The sequence below is a fragment of the Aspergillus saccharolyticus genome (genome assembly GCF_003184585.1).
Source record: "Aspergillus saccharolyticus JOP 1030-1 unplaced genomic scaffold BP01scaffold_4, whole genome shotgun sequence".
NCBI classification, from domain to species: domain Eukaryota; kingdom Fungi; phylum Ascomycota; class Eurotiomycetes; order Eurotiales; family Aspergillaceae; genus Aspergillus; species Aspergillus saccharolyticus.
The window spans coordinates 92747-108935 of record NW_020290614.1 but is presented as its reverse complement, the minus strand read 5'-3'; the positions used below and the strand labels follow the sequence as shown (position 1 = coordinate 108935).

Genomic DNA, 16189 nt, shown 5'->3' with positions numbered 1-16189 from the left:
TTTTTTTTTTTTTTTTTTTTTCTCTTTTTTTTTGCATTGGGATGGATTACGGTGTGGGCTTTGTGTTTAGGGTTGTTGCGCAAATGTTCATATACACGAATGGCTGTACAATAGCTTTGATTTTCCTGAGTTGGATAAATGTACAAACAAATACAATGATTTAGATACCACAATTTTCAGGGCCTTGCTGCGTACGACCTACTGCGAAGTGCTGGGTGAAAAGGGGTTTGAAGATACGAGTGATTAGGTAGATGAAAAGAAGCCAAGGCCACTTGATGGGTTCACAATGACCCATTCATGCCTGATGCTACATGTCGGTAATTACCTTAGTATTTTGGGCAACGGAGTCGGGGTGACCTAAAGTTACTGTGGAAGGAGGTAGTACCTACCTAAACATTGCTACCGGTGTCATAAGGCAGGAGCAGCAGGAGCAGCAGGAGCAGGAGCAGCAGGAGCAGGAGCTATGAAACCCGGGTGCTCCATGCACGCATCGACCCCGTCACTACACTCCACCCGGGACCTGCATTGGGTAGTGTTGCACAGTAGAGCAGAGCCAAACCCCCCCCCCCATGTTCAAAATGAACACACATCCACCGGACCACCACCGAAAAACAAATCCACAACAATTGAAAAGAGAAAATGAAAGATACGGAATAAAGCAAGAAAAATCAAAACGAAGGAGAGATTTTACGGGAGGTTTCGGTGGTCATCGCACAACTACCTGAATGCTCTGTCTACCTGTCTACAGTGTGTGTATGTGTGTGTGTGTGTGTGTGTGCGTCTGGTGATGTATGAGTTACACTATGCGCGCGCGCCGCCCCCCCGTTTCTCCAGACAACCACAACAACAATATGTCATCATCTTATTAATGTGACCTGGTCTTTTGACATCCTTTTACTACATGGAGGAGTTGTAGGGATAGTAGCAGGGCAGAAGATATTCCTAGATCCAGTTTTCAAGGCATTATGAGAGGGCAAAGCTTGGAAAAAAAAGAAAAGGCTAGGTACTTGCTTCACCTCGGGGTTGACGACTCTAGAGGAGCAACATAGGGGAGAAAAATGGGGGGAGTAGAGATTCTTTAAATCGACATCATACCTACATAATCTTCCCTACTTCCTGGTTTCTAGAAGGGAGTTGCTTCTTGATTTTCGAATTTTGGTGAGGCGGCGGCGGACATCTGCCTTGGTTGGGACCGGGTCGTAGATAGAGTGGTTTTCTTGGCTTTGATAGTTATGATGAGAGCGAGATTAGACTGTAAGATTTGGGGGTCGATTGTGTTATGATGTGTTAAGTTAGTGCTCTGCGGACTTTGTTTTGTTTCGGTTTGTTTTCTTGGGTGGAGGGGGGCGGTGATGATGATGATGATGCTGTTGTTGCAACTGCTGGGTGTAGTACTAGTACGTACTGTAGTTTGATGATTTGTAGGTGGTACAACAACAGCGGATGCAATATAGCTGCATGTACGGTATACATCCTTACTGTATGTACAGACTGTACTCCTTGAATTCCATGCCACAGGCTCAGACCTAGTGAGATCACCTGAATGAGTGCACTGTACGAAGTACTCTCTGTACTATTGCTCCACTTCTCTCGTACAGATAACTACACTGTCACTTAGGTCTTCGGTGGGTTCTCGAAGAGGGATCCCACATCGTCCCGACTCTCTGGGCAGACGTTGCAAAGGAGTCGAGCCATCGAGCCACAGGCCCGTCCTTTCCCCCCGCGACGTGACGATTTGTGGGGAACTCCTATGATGGCCGGGTTTGTCCTGTGCTCAGTAGTTCTGGACGTCTGAAGGCTTCCGTCACGATGGAGCAATCATTGCGTCTCCTCTTCTCTTCTCCCGGTGTCCTATTGACGAATGGGGGTGAAGGGGATTGTTGGAGTACTCCATCTTGAGTAAGGGAAGGAGTCGACGAAAGACGAGAGGCGTAAATGATGTGCGTATGCGGCAGGGATGCTCGGCCGTTATCACTCGTTAAAGAATGTACACGAGTCAGTTGTACATGGGCACACCGGCGCAGTTGGGAGGGGGTGGGGTGGGGGGATAGAAGGGTGCTCCGTAAGTAAGGGTATTTTCGACATCGGACGGGACGGGACGGGGGGGGGAGTGTAGGACTAGGGTTGTAAAGATGGGGAGCTACTACTCAGAATGGAGTAGCTTCTGCGCGAGAGGATCAGACAGGGAGGGGGTGTAGAGCTAATATGTACATCATCATTGGGGATGAAAAAGTGAAATACCCGCCAGAAGCTATAGAAAGGGTATGTCATTGGGCGTCTGGTGTCTGTGGGGGTTGTGAGTTGCATGGTCTTTTGTCGATTGCCGCTCCAGATTACTCGTTCAGGATTGAGATCTTCGCGGTATGATGGAGCCATGTTCTTATTTCTCCCATGTCTGACGCGATTATTGCATTGCATGTTTGGGCTGGCCGTCATATGGGGGGGCGCGCGCAGGGGGGTAAGTGGCTTTGTTTGTTTCGATGAGAATGCTTTGATGCTTGACATTTGGCCTAGGCGGATGAGTTCATACATGATGTACTGTGTCTGCGAGAGGGTTCAATTCTGTAACTGTCTCGCAATGCACTGAAACCCGCTTCTCCCCAGTTGGGTGCGGTGATTGGAGGAACCAGGAACTGTATTTCCGGCGGTTGCGCAGGAGAATAACATGCCCATCCTCTCCACTCCATCGGATGGGCTATACTCGGTACTTTGTTATAGCTATCGTTCTTTATATTCCAGTCTACATAGTGGGATGGTAACAGGTAAACTACGTCTATACCATAGAACTATGACACTATGTCGAAGGCAGATCGTAGAGTGCATAGCTACTTAACCCAGGAGTTACTACTATTAGTACAAACATATATTCTCCTGCTCGAGGTACTGTACCTACCCGTATACCCAACCATCACCGCAAAAGCAGCAACTAAGGAACCGCAACGACGAGCAAGCATTCCATGCACCATGCAATAGATTAAACCCCCGTCAAACAACAAATCGGATGACATTCAGGTAGACAATCAATGGTGATCACGTCTGTCAATCGATTACACGTACAGTTATGGCTTTACCAGGTATGAATCAGGATCGTAATGCTCGTTTCGGTGGTCATGTCTGCCCGTCCGGAACCATACATGCTATAATTCATCATTATTAGGACTGCAATGTCGATCATGACACCATGGCGCATTGTTGCAGACCCGCCGAGGATGGGTGCGGTCAAACAATTTGAGAGTACTGTCTATATTGTTTTGGTCAACAGGCACTTTCAACAAGTCGTCTCGATGGTGTAGTTGGTTATCACGTGGGTCTCATATCTTAGTATGACTCGGAAGTTCACTTCTGGGCGATCCCAAGGCCGGGAGTTCGAACCTCCCTCGGGACATCTCCTTTTTTGCTCATTTTATGACCCATGTCCACACAGCAATTACTGCAGAGGTGGGCTAGCCGCGTATACTGTATCTCCTTTGAAGACTGTAGCACTCAGACTATTGCCGGACGTCGTAGATAGACCAGCCGCGATAAAATATCCCGTTGCATCCACCTACTGTGACTTACACTTAGGTGTCATCAGGCACCCTTACGGTCTTGTATTGCACCTGAAAACGACGTATGCGAGCAGAAAAGTTCCTGGGATGGCCCGTCATCGAGCCCTCACCGCACGGTTGGCGAGATTGTCCCAGGCATGGCTCGACGATTCGGAAGCCCAGGCTGCTCTGTCCGCCTGGTTACTTCCAAATCGTCTCGAGCATGTCACAGCATGCCCTGAAGGAGCAACTGCACATTCTTTCCGCAGGCCATCACGAGTTCACTAACGCGGGTACTTGACTCATAGACCAGGAAAGTGTTGCTGTTGGCTAGGTCGAATGATCCTTATCCATCGAAGCAGGAGAGTCCGACGGCTTGAGTTAAGTGCATCTTCAAATAGCACTCTCCTCGCCAATCACCCGCCCATGTCGAGATGTCTCTTGCAGCACAACCTTCGGTGAATGTCAGCACCATGCCCCTTCAGCTCGAATTCGTGGTTTTCCTAACCACCTGATATCCCATGATATCCGAGTCAGTGCCGAGGCTTGTGGCTAATACTTCGAATCATATCGACAGCCACAAATGCAGTAGCCAGGCAACCATATTCACCATATTCTGGGCTAGGATAGCCCCCGATGGTCCCTTCGCCCCAGCTCCCACCTGAGCAGAGACCCGCCACCAAGGTGAGCCAGGCGTCTCGGGGGCATATGTAACGCAGTGTGTTGTTTTCTGTCATGTGGCACCGTCACGTAGGACGCACGCTGCTTGGTCTAGTGTACGAAGAGGCACTATTAGCATCGTTTGCAGCGAAATGGGCTCTTGTTGAGTCACTCAATCATCCGCGAGTGTAGATCATATAGTGGTCGGATTCATGCCCAAAGTCACTGCGCAACGACTGCCGGTAGCACTCGTAGTATCTGGCGCACGTATGCGGCACAAAGGTCCAGTGGTCACTTGCCAGTGTTATTGCGGAGCGTCCCGTGCTCAGTGTCCTCTTAAGATAGCGATCCGTTGTTGCAGACTTCGAACGCTGTATTTCATGATCGTCTGATGAGGAAAAGGTGGCGATTCACTCGCACGGGTCGATGACTGCCTGTTTTGCGCTGATCTGTGGCTTCTCGGCCGTTACAGCTGCGGATGATTGTTTGGTGGTCAGTTTCCGGTGGCAGCCAGGAGAATGGGGCCAGAGCAATGAAAGCATGGTGGATCGCGTCAGAACATGATACCCTCCGTGGCCTTCACGCTTTGCTCCACCACCAAATCGGTTGCAGCCATATTCCACGCCAGGCGACCCGATGAGCAAGCATGACGCACTCAGTATGTTGCTGTGCCCGTCGCACTCTCTCTGTGTCCGGCCGCAGTGAACACTTCTGGTTGGGGTTATGGCCTTCATGGGGATAGGTTGAAAGTTGAGCATGGGGCGGAGTAGAATGGACGATTCTCGTTGCGGCAGTGGCAAATGCTGATTGTTCGTGGTGATCGTGTGCTCGCTTGCGCGGTTGGCCCACGCTCGGACTTTGCGGTGTCTCTGCCATCACCACGGTGGAGCACGTTTCGCCGTGTCACATCATCCTGGCTGTAGGTCTATCTCGGTACTGACGGTACGGCCGGCTTCGAGTGTCGGGGGACACCGGTGCCGACCGCGATCCGAATATGACCGGCCGTGGCCATGCCCTTTGCCCTAGTACGGGCCCGGCAATCGGAGGTTGAATCGTCTGAATATCTCGAGCTTGGCTGGCTATAAGTTTCGACACAACCGACCGTAGAAGTAACGGACTCTGGGTTCATAGAAGACTCTTCGAGCCCAGTGAATCTGGTGTCAAGGCCCGAGGACACGCCGGGGATTGGAAAGCCTCAGACCATAGCTGGGTATTATCTCGTCTTCCTCTCCCCCTCGTTGTCCTGCTCCTTGCTCTCCTTCGGTGGTGCGGTGTAGTCTGTGATCAGCGTTTGGCATAGACTCCAGTTTGACCTGCGTGGTTGGGATGGTTGAACCCAGTGTGAACCAGCTTGTTGGAATCAGTGCTTTCTTCCCCTCTTATAGTAATGCTGTAGGTCTCCGACCATGACTACTGTGCATGCTTGCTAGTTGACTATCGCACCGATCACTGAAATTAGCCTCGACAAGTCCGTCTGTGGTCCTAGGGCCTTCGTGGCACGTAAGTGGTTGAGTGCCTTCGTGGTGAATAGGATCAAAATCGAGGAGTGTAAGCTTGTCGGATATTACCCTGTCAGACACGGTTGCCAGTCTCAAGCCTAGTCCTCGGTGGTGAATCAGGTTGTGCTGATGGTTGGACCATTCGCAATGGTTGTGGTACACGAGACGCGTCCCCGGCGGACTCGTGACCGCCATGCAGGGAGGCACCTATTGTGTATGTTTCGATTTTGGGGCTTAATGGCTCGCGATAGTATGAGGTTTTCATTAATGATGAAGCAATGTTGCGCTGGTGAGTTACTGAGTGATTATGACCGCTTTTGTGATATACCTCATCCATTGCGTCGTGGTGAGAGGTTGCCGTTCACTGCAACGCCGAGCTTGTAGTGCCAAGTCCAGAAGCTTGAGTTGAACCCCGGCGGGTATCCTGCGAGTTTGGGTTCGGGATCGAGTTGAACCCCCTTCTTCCTTCGGCTTCGACTTGGAGTGATGTCGGTGATTGCGCTCTCCATTGCGCCGCTGTGCTGCTTATTTCGCTTTTGCTGGACTCTGCTTTACAGTTTCCATGTATTTGCCTGTTTACCTTGGTGTTTTGTGGTGGAATCAACGTGGTAGAGGGAGCCATTGTGGCATGTAATTTATCTAGTAGACAATGCAGAATATATTATGTAGTATAGCACATAGATATTCCACAGTACGATATATACATATGATCTCCCAACACAACTACTATAAACGCTAGTAACACACACTCGTACATACATAGCCTACACAAGTCAAACAGAATCACCGTCTTAAAAGGGAAGTGTGGCTACTACGGAAATGAAGAAGCCGTATATACTGGATCTTGGAAGATGCCATCACCAAAGCCGATACATGCATGACAGACCACGAACCGCATTGTCATGACCAGAGCAACAAGTACAGCTTGTAAGGAACAGCAGAATAGTCAGATATACAATATAAATATCATGCGGTAGCCTGTACACGGTCAAAAATCAAACGGATCATCAAGATCGGTCCGGTGAATCAAGAATGCCTGAGGCGAACAACGCGCTTCACTCGAGACCCGCAGGCAGTCGCGCTACGAAGCAACACGCGTAGCAGCACAACAAAGCCCAGGAGAACCAAGGCAGACACCACAATATTAAACAAAACTACGTAGCAAGAGAAAGACATTTGAACTGTTTCGACCGTTCGTATTCATATTGACCGCGTCTTAGGTAGGTCGCGCGATCGTGTTTAGCCTATGGCACCAGCCGGAAGCATAAAGGCCGCTATGATACAGAAATTCAAGCGCGCGCACTAGCAGACCAGTAGTGGACGCATAAAAGTGAAATAAAAGTGCGATAAAGCAAACCCAGACCCATGATACTTGTAATAAAAAGATCAAGAACACCCCAACGTCCCAGTCATACCAGAAACCAACCCGAAAAAGCAACCCGTCGCGTCACCGCTGCGGAAGGACAACTGACGCGCCGACCGCGCAGGATGGCTGAAAAGAAAAGAGCAGGAAAAGAAGAACGCATCTAACCACCGAAACCGTAGAGGGTGCCTGCAAAAGACTGTTAGGATGTGTTGCAAGAAATGAGGTTGTAAAGGAAACTTACGGCCTTGACGCTTGAGAGCGTAGACAACGTCGAGGGAGGTGACGGTCTTGCGCTTGGCGTGCTCAGTGTAGGTGACGGCGTCACGGATGACACCCTCGAGGAAGGTCTTGAGGACACCACGGGTCTCCTCGTAGATCATAGCAGAGATACGCTTGACACCACCACGACGAGCGAGACGGCGGATAGCGGGCTTGGTGATACCCTGGATGTTGTCACGCAAAATCTTGCGGTGACGCTTGGCACCACCCTTGCCGAGACCCTTTCCACCTTTGCCACCTATTGAGAACGCGTTGTGTTAGACACAGGTTAAGATTGGATGATGCAATCCTTCATGAGGGAAGGAATCGAATCTAGGATGAGATAGACTTACGTCCAGTCATTTTGACGGTTTGTTCTGAAAAGGGATTAGAGTTGGTTTAAAGTTGAAGTAATTGATGGGAGGTGGAGATAGGATGGGCGATTAAAATTGTTGGTAGATGTTAAGGGAAGAAGGAGGAGAGGCTTCCATGGGACGGGGGATTATTTGTATAGCGAAAGGCAGAGGGCGGGGAGGGCGTTGGAATCACACGCTAAGACCGAAATCAGCCAATCAACGGACAGGATCCCGGACGGCGGGTTTGATCTGGCCGGCAACGTGACCGAGCAGTGGTGATTCCGCTGCCTGAGACTTGATCTTCCCCGGAATGCCCCCAACCACTGGGATCAACGATCAAAGAGGATCAGAGACATTCTGAGCGATGGCTGCCATTCTCCCAAGCATTCTGATAGCCCCTCATCCCTTCTCTGAGGTTGAGATCAAAGAGGTGGCAGGGGGCATTCTAGATGCGTGATCCTGTGATCTTATTGGCCGAAGGGCGGGAAGGAACTCGCTTAGCGCAGGACCGCCTTTCCCCTTCCCGCCCAGACTGCCTACAGTGCCCTTTGATTTTGCCCGCCAAAAGTGAGACCCGAAATCAGAGCTTATGGTGTACTGCTTTCCGATCGATTTTTTGGATCAAAGGAAAACGGGCGCTTAGGCCACCCTCCATTACTGCCAATTCACCACCCCCCTCACACCCAGATCACTACCCACCCCTCTCGCTTACTACAAATACCACCCCCCACCCGCCTCCTCCATCCTTCTTACATCTCCCCAATCCCGTCGACACCATACCATTTCTATCATCGACAACCATCCACTACTTTATCTTTCCATCTCAAATCGACTTAATTCATCAAACCTAAACATAAAAAATGGCTAGAACCAAGCAGACTGCCCGTAAGTTTCACTTTACCTCACTGTCACCACCCTTTCCCTTCAATCAAGGGGTTCATGGACTCGCGTCATGATCGCGACACGTCTTGCTCCACCGCGTCTCACATCTCTGAACTATCTTCATGTGCTAACCACATCGCTCTACAGGTAAGTCCACTGGTGGCAAGGCTCCCCGTAAGCAGCTCGCCTCCAAGGCTGCCCGCAAGGCCGCTCCCTCTACCGGCGGTGTCAAGAAGCCCCACCGTTACAAGCCCGGTAAGTTCTATGCATCTAATTTAACCTCGAGAGGCGAATGAGCATCGGTTCTAATACAACCATAACAGGTACCGTCGCTCTCCGTGAGATCCGTCGTTACCAGAAGAGCACTGAGCTTCTCATCCGCAAGCTGCCCTTCCAGCGTCTGGTCCGCGAAATCGCCCAGGACTTCAAGTCCGATCTCCGCTTCCAGTCCTCTGCCATCGGTGCTCTTCAGGAGTCCGTTGAGGCTTACCTCGTCTCCCTCTTCGAGGACACCAACCTGTGCGCTATCCACGCCAAGCGTGTCACCATCCAGTCCAAGGACATCCAGCTTGCCCGCCGTCTCCGCGGTGAGCGCTCGTAGATTCATTTAATCTTCGAATGGGTCGATTCTCTTTGACTGGTTTGGGATGGCGATAACGGGGTTCTTTCTTTGCTTTTTCATGACTACTGGCGATACATGATGGGTTTCTTTCTTTGCGAATTTCACAACGGGTCTCGGCAAATGGGTTTTGTGATTTCTTTTGCTGCGCAATAAATAGTAGGCTGCCGAATCCAGCGGCTCTGGGTGGATTGATGATCATGGCGATGCATCCGTCCGAATATGTACATTACAGATGATTTTATTCGAAGTGACTTCCGCTGGAAGCGCCGCCGGATGGCATAGACGCGAAATGCAGGATCTATGACGATGCAATCCAATCCAACTTTGTGATTCGCCTGGTGATGAAGTTCTATCTTTCCAGTGGTAGATCAAGTCTCGGTCGGATGACAGACTCGTAGTGTAGTTTGATGGTGATGTGGTTTTGTCCCTGGAGTGAGGCTCGGAGAAACGTAACGTCTGCGATGAGTGTCCATGACGTGCCTCATTCCTACGTATGCCCCCGTGCATTATCCCGGCTGTTAGATCTAGTCGTTTGCAAAAAAAAAATCATCTGGTATTCTAGCCCTATACCGAGCCTCCGCGAATGGCGGGGGAGGAGTTTTCATCTTCCATTTCCCAAGCGCAAGTTCGTCCATTCGTTGTGGCAAAGTGGCCAAAAATAAGTTGGCGACAGGAACCCCAACCAGCGGGAGAGCCCTACGATCCGTTGTATGGACTGGACTTTCCGAACCCGAAAGAAGGCCAGGAACAGAATGGCTTCTTCTAGTGTCCGTTGATCACCATAGCCTCAGAGTCTTATTCCAAGATGTGCGTCTAGCGGGTTTTTGGTTTTCGAAGGGGTTGTGGGAAGGGAATGCGGTTTCTGTCTGGGGAGATGCGGCCGGCTTCGACGGAAGGGGACGGATTCGTTGGGACGAGTGCTGGCGCAGGAGGATTAATGGTTAGAGTGGAGCATCTTTTGTAATACGATTTTTCTGCAGCTTGAAATCAAGGTCTTGGAAGAGCTAGCTTTGGAAATTGCAAAGGTAGTCGTCCGCGAAAGTCATCGCCTCTGGAAACAATAGTATGTGGTTGCTCATAACTACCTAGTAATTATGAGAGAGAATGGGAGGCCGGCTGGGATCAGGGTCGGGAAGTGCGACCGTCTTACCGTTGCGGCCAACAAATTTCTTGCTGCTGGCTTGAAAGACTTGTATCGTTCTTGTTGTTATTGCATAGCGAGCAAAGAATACCAGGTGGCAGTATTCTCACCGTCTGATGATGCGCAAGCCAAAGTATGAAGTTCAAGTACTTACAAGCCCCTGGTCCAAGCGTCGGCCGAAAGCTGCGCAAGTGGGATTCTGCACAAGCTGCATACTGCCATACACTAATTCTCCCCACTCCCTCTTATCGGTAGTTCATCCAAGAAGAATCCAGCTACGAACCGCCACTCTCGTATCATGATGCAGAATGGTTCATCTTTGGGTCATTCTGGATAGGATTTGCAGCCTCAGAATAGATGCAAAGATCGAAAAACAGCAATAATGAGACCCGAGTTTCGCCGCCTTGAATGCAGAAAATATGGAAGCCTTCACTCTCCGATTGCTGCGGCGCTTATCCGCTCAGCCACCGGGCTACTCAGCCACATGATTTCTACCACGATAAAACAGTTCGTGCTCTGGACTACAGCATGCAATAGAGCCTGATGCAAGTTGGGCGCTCGGCTTCGAGCTCTCGAAAGAGAACAGTGAGACGAATAACGAAACTACAAGGACATGCGGTGATCTGAACAGGGAACATGTCAAATTTCTAGATTTCGCACAGATAGGTAAGCAAGGAGCGGTCGCCGTCGGGCTGGTTGACTTGCGCGGATTACCGGTCATCTTGCTCTAGAGGTCTGTGGGCGAGAACGCATTCGCACCGATTGCAACTGTACAAGATCATGCACTATACCAACACCTCAGGTTCAAGAAGGCCAACATTTTGCCTTACCACATTGCTGTGTCATATGTCGACTCTGAATGTGACCCGAGGAGAATCACACGACATTTGGCGCGGTCTGAGATCAGTTGTTTCAGCAACGTCATGCTGACTCCCGGATTCCAGAGGTTTCTGCTTTTTCTCCATTGTATGGAGTATTCCCGTTGTGTATGATGTTACATGATAGTAGGCCCAGCTACTCTGTAACGATAGCAGCGACAAAGTGTTGGATATGGCAGGAATAGTAACTCCCAACTAGCACCGGGCGAAATCCATGGTGGTACGAGCTCCGGCAGTGCAGCACGCACCGGCTGAATAGCCTCCGGTCGCCGTGAAAAAGGCACGGACGCGATTGCTGAGGCTCAGCTTTGCGATTGTAAAGACAAACAGACTCAAGACACCCAACTGCTAAATAGCCGTCAGTTCCTTAATCTGGCTTGCGATCAGTCCATTACTCCGTGGTCCGTTCGGAGTAACTCCATCCTCATCCACAGATCTCCACGGATCGACGGGGTCCGGAGATAAGGGAATAGGTCAAATGCGCGTTTCCCTTCTCGACTCGTATTTTCGAATCAGGTTAGATGTAAGACGATAGGTAGGGGTTGCGGTGTGACCTTCTCTCGCCTGCACTTTCTGTAGACGAAGGTGAGCTAGTATGGGGGACAATCAAGCCATTGGCGCTACGAGGAACTATTAGTGAAAGGGGGGAGAAGAGAACGCGACCAGCAGATCGTCGCCTGCTTCATCAGAACCGACTTTTCCGTCTTTAACTTTCTTTGACGGCAATGTTGCATAGCTAAAAGCTTTTGTGATTCTGCATCTGACCCAAGCCTCTGAGATAGCGTTTAGATCATACCCTGAGATGGTTGAGTCATTATGAATAGGCGGACACGCATGACTCGATAATTAATTGATATGGGAGTGGTGGGGCGGCGGCGTAGTCCGGCAATCTTCTATTTACATTGGGGTTGATCCTAGGTAGGAGGCTAGGTAGTAGGTCAACAATCTCGACTGTACAATTCAGCTTGTTGTTGACTTGTTACGAGTAGGGAATAGCCCAAACACATGCACTTTTGACGTAGCGCACTATGGCAGTGAGGAGCTAGTAGGATGGTTTACCTCAATCCTAAGCTACCTACGGAGTACTACACCGGATTATCTGCTCTGATATGGTTTTGTGATCACTTGTTGATACACTCCCATCAGTTGTAACCAACAGTAATCGATTAGGCCACAGAATCGGACATTGTGCCCGATTTGGTCCACTTCCAGCAGGCCCCGATGATTGTTGATTTATGTCCGTGATGTCGGGATATCGTCGGGATCCCGCTACTTGCTTGGCGTGTCTGATTCATTATTCTGTAACATTCATTGTAAGTTGTTCTCTCCCAGGTTCGACTCATGATCCATGGAATTGCCCGTTCTAGAAGAACGCTAACCCATCCCGGGATTCTTATGCGATCCGATGCAGCATAAGCTTTCTGAATTGCAGCATGTCACAATGATGTTATGATTTCTTTCAGATCATTGATTATCCTCGAGCAGGCTTTTCTCCAACCTACGCGTGATCAGTACCAGTGCCGTCTTTCAGCCACTCTCAAAAGTTTCGATAGTGTCATTTTACTGTTACTCTATTATTGAACAATCTGAAACGGCCCAATCACTTGATTATGTAAGACATTCTATGCCTGTCTGCTGGACCTCGGTAAGTTCCCCTGTCGACAGATAAAATTTCCCACCATACGTGATGTCCCCACATCAGCACTTTTTTTCCTTCGTCACTGACAAATCAGAAAAGCCACCCGTAGACGCCATCGGGACTTCCGTCCACGAGGTGTGCGGATTCGCCCATGGAACCAGAGCCATGAGCCTCCTGGATGGGCTTATCGGCCCACCTTGGACGCGCCCATGCAGTCTCGCCCGCCCCAGTGATGAAGTTGTACCCTGCATAAGACGGCCTCTAGGCGCAAATGTCGGCAGAACAGACTCTTTTGGGAATTGCTGGGTTGACGTGTCCCTGGATAAATGTCTTAGGTCTCAGACCGGCGAGGATCCGAGGCTCAAGTCCCTTGAACGATTAGTCGTCCCGTTTTACCGGCGCCTGGACATGATGACGCTGTGGTGGTTCTGGTGGGACAATGCCGGGTGGTGCAGAGATTAGCAGAAATTTCTAGCCCCTCTTCCCGAGTCAGTAGGTCGCTGTAGTTATATATCCGATGCCATGTCCCTGCGATTGTGTGGGAGGCTTCGGTTTAAGTTGGAGATCATTATTGGATTATACCTGATCTGACCGTCATCTTTCAGACGTCGACTACAGTGTCTACAGCCTCTCAGTGGCCTGCTACTAACTACGTTTTGTCACGTTTGGCTTTATTTGTTGTTTGGACCAGGTGCCCACTAGATACCTTATTCAGCATCGGTTCAGCAGTGGTGCATAGTTGGCCTGCCGCCTACTACAACAACAACATCACCCTGCCAACCCTTGTCATCCATCCATCGACTACACATCTCAGCTTCACCTTCGGCTCGCCCTTCTCCCTCCCGCAATGGCCAACGATAAGGGGGATCATGGGACTTCGGCTGTGGCCATCGCCGGCAACAAGATTCCGTTCTGGCGTCTATTAACCGACCAAGGTGTGGTCACTCAGGAAATCGTCGACCATCACTATCCTGGATCCGGTACCGATGAAGATCCTTATGCAGTCACCTGGCTCCCCGAGGATCCTCGAAACCCTCTGCAGTTCAGTGAAGCAAAGAAATGGACTTTCACCATGATGATGGCGCTCGCGACCTTGGCCGTCGCCCTCGTATCCTCCGCGTATACTGGTGGCATTGTTGAGATCGAAGAAGAGTTCGGAATCGGTACTGAAGTGGCAACCCTTGGTGTTTCTCTTTTCGTCATTGGTTTCGCTATTGGTACGCCTTCATCCTGATCCCCATCTATCTTGTCTTCATCGACTCGCCCTAACTAAAGAATAGGACCGCTTCTGTGGGCACCGCTGTCGGAAATGTTTGGCCGTCAAATCGTGTATTGCATTACTTACATGGCTCTCACGGCATTCACCGCAGGCAGTGCTGGTTCCAAAAACGCCTGGACCCTCATCATCCTTCGTTTCTTCGCAGGTTCTTTCGGATCTTCACCTCTGACCAATGCTGGTGGTGTCATCGCCGACATGTTTTCTGCCAAGCAGAGAGGTGTTGCGACGAGTTTGTTCGCTGCCGCTCCATTCTTGGGTATGCTTCCTCTGAATCTTTTGCGTCGACTTTCCGTGAACCGTTGCTAACCTCCCTTCCTCAATATAGGTCCTGTGCTGGGTCCGATCATTGGTGGCTTCTTGGGAATGAACGCTGGATGGAAATGGGTGATGGGGTTCCTCGGTGCCTTCACTGGTGTCGTGTGGATTCTTGGATCATTGACCGTCCCCGAGACATACGCACCCGTGCTTCTTCGTCGTCGCGCCGAGAAGTTGAGCAAGCTTACTGGCAAGGTGTACCGCAGCAAGATTGATATTGACCAGGGCAAGACAACCCTCGGACAGGCTTTCAAGACTGCGTTGTCTCGCCCCTGGATCCTGCTCTTCAAGGAGCCGATCGTCTTTCTGCTTTCTCTTTACATCGCCATTGTTTACGGAACCCTCTACATGCTGTTCGCTGCTTATCCCATCGTCTACGAAGAATACCGTGGCTGGAACCAGGGAGTTGGCAGTCTCCCATTCCTGGGCATCATGGTGGGCATGCTCGGAGCTGTGGTTTACAACATTATCGACAACAAGCGATACATCCGTGTCCAGGAGAAGCACGGTGGCTTTGCGCCCCCAGAAGCTCGCTTGCCTCCGTGCCTTATCGCCTCCGTCGCAGTTCCCGTTGGACTCTTCTGGTTTGCCTGGACAGACTACAGCTCTATTCACTGGATGGCCAGTGTGGCCGCTGGAGTGCCCTTCGGTTTTGGCCTGGTCTTGGTCTTCTTAAGCAATTTGTCATATCTCATTGATACCTACACCATCTTTGCAGCTTCAGTGCTGGCTGCCAACTCGGTTATGCGTTCCATTTTCGGTGCTGTCTTCCCACTTTTCACAACCTACATGTACGACAATCTGGGCATTCACTGGGCCACCTGTATCCCGGCTTTCTTGGCGCTTGCCTGTGTCCCATTCCCCTTCATGTTCTACAAGTACGGGCCAGCCATTCGCAAGCGTTGCAAGTATGCTGCCGAGTCCGACGCTTTCATGCGGCAGATGCTGGCGCAGTTTATGACGAAGGCCTCGGTCTCGGAGGAGGCATCTCAGCAGGAGACCAAGGAGGAGCATCAATTCGACCGCACAGAAGCCCCTGCTGCTGAGACACTCAGCGCTGATTCCGACTCGAGCCACCAGGAGAGAACGGCCGAATTGCACCGTACGCGCAGCAAGGCCTCGACTCATACCGTCAATTCCGTTCGCCAATCACTCTACGAGGGCAACCCATACGATATCGACCGTGTCCACACCCGTGAATCTTTCAAGGCTTGATTTGCTCAGCAAGGTCAAGTCCAATGGCCGAATGGCACCAGCTGCTCAAACTGGGCCCAACAAACCTCAAAAGCACATATTCACTTCTCGCCTACTACATAATCTTTAGTAACTATTGCCTCCCCCAAAGATGTTGATGTGAGCCGAATGGCCGCGTCGAGTGAAATGAAACAATCAGCCCTTTTGGGTCGTGATTGTTTGATGATTTGCATGTTGATATACCCAGTGCTTTTATGTACATGCCCGTTGCCTTTTTCCTTCCCCCTTTGTTTTTCCATAGAGGAGAGATTTCTGGTGTTTTCAGGCATTTATATAGAGACTCTCCGATCCTAATAATGATAGTGATAGAATTTATGTATAAGATGTGTACACTACTAGGACTGTATGATTGTATGTGGATAATAGGTACTTATGTATATTGTAGTCATGGACCCCGCTGTTTTTAATTGATTCGGAGATAAGCGATTAAAAGCTTTGCCCCCCCTTCAGTCGGATCGCTGCGCCGACCCTCGGCAAGGGCTGTTGCTTATGCGCTCCCGACATTTGCCTTCC

General features: G+C 50.3%; 4 protein-coding genes across 4 annotated transcripts; 3 read left to right on the top strand and 1 right to left on the bottom strand.

Annotated features, from left to right (window-relative positions):
* Positions 1-3166: 3166 nt before the first annotated feature.
* BP01DRAFT_145828 (uncharacterized protein) lies at positions 3167-4107 on the top strand. Its single transcript, XM_025570587.1, has one exon. It carries the CDS (start codon positions 3324-3326, stop codon positions 3813-3815), a length of 492 nt encoding a protein of 163 aa, XP_025434327.1. The 5' UTR covers positions 3167-3323; the 3' UTR covers positions 3816-4107.
* Positions 4108-7106: 2999 nt separating this feature from the next.
* On the bottom strand, positions 7107-7673 carry BP01DRAFT_353490 (histone H4; the record flags this gene model as incomplete). The annotated part of the gene is made up of 3 exons (XM_025574199.1): positions 7107-7238; positions 7294-7569; positions 7664-7673. 3 exons carry the CDS (start codon positions 7671-7673, stop codon positions 7213-7215), a joined length of 312 nt encoding a protein of 103 aa, XP_025434326.1. The 3' UTR covers positions 7107-7212.
* An 853-nt stretch (positions 7674-8526) lies between these two features.
* Positions 8527-9149, top strand: hhtA (histone H3; the record flags this gene model as incomplete). Its single annotated transcript, XM_025571587.1, has 3 exons — positions 8527-8551; positions 8696-8803; positions 8872-9149. 3 exons carry the CDS (start codon positions 8527-8529, stop codon positions 9147-9149), a joined length of 411 nt encoding a protein of 136 aa, XP_025434325.1.
* A 4207-nt stretch (positions 9150-13356) lies between these two features.
* On the top strand, positions 13357-15999 carry BP01DRAFT_353487 (MFS transporter). Its single transcript, XM_025574198.1, has 3 exons — positions 13357-14045; positions 14109-14363; positions 14433-15999. The coding sequence occupies exons 1-3, from the start codon at positions 13676-13678 to the stop codon at positions 15635-15637; spliced, it is 1830 nt and encodes a 609-aa protein (XP_025434324.1). The 5' UTR covers positions 13357-13675; the 3' UTR covers positions 15638-15999.
* The last annotated feature ends 190 nt before the right edge of the window (positions 16000-16189 follow it).

What these genes read in the sequence shown, in the direction of transcription:
- BP01DRAFT_145828 (XM_025570587.1), top strand. Translation starts at nt 3,324, where the DNA reads ATGACTCGGAAGTTCACTTCTGGGCGATCCCAAGGCCGGGAGTTCGAA.
- BP01DRAFT_353487 (XM_025574198.1), top strand. Translation starts at nt 13,676, where the DNA reads ATGGCCAACGATAAGGGGGATCATGGGACTTCGGCTGTGGCCATCGCC. An exon ending in CGTCATTGGTTTCGCTATTG is followed by an intron (nt 14,046 to 14,108) that starts GTACGCCTTCAT and finishes ACTAAAGAATAG; the next exon opens with GACCGCTTCTGTGGGCACCG. An exon ending in CGCTGCCGCTCCATTCTTGG is followed by an intron (nt 14,364 to 14,432) that starts GTATGCTTCCTC and finishes TCCTCAATATAG; the next exon opens with GTCCTGTGCTGGGTCCGATC.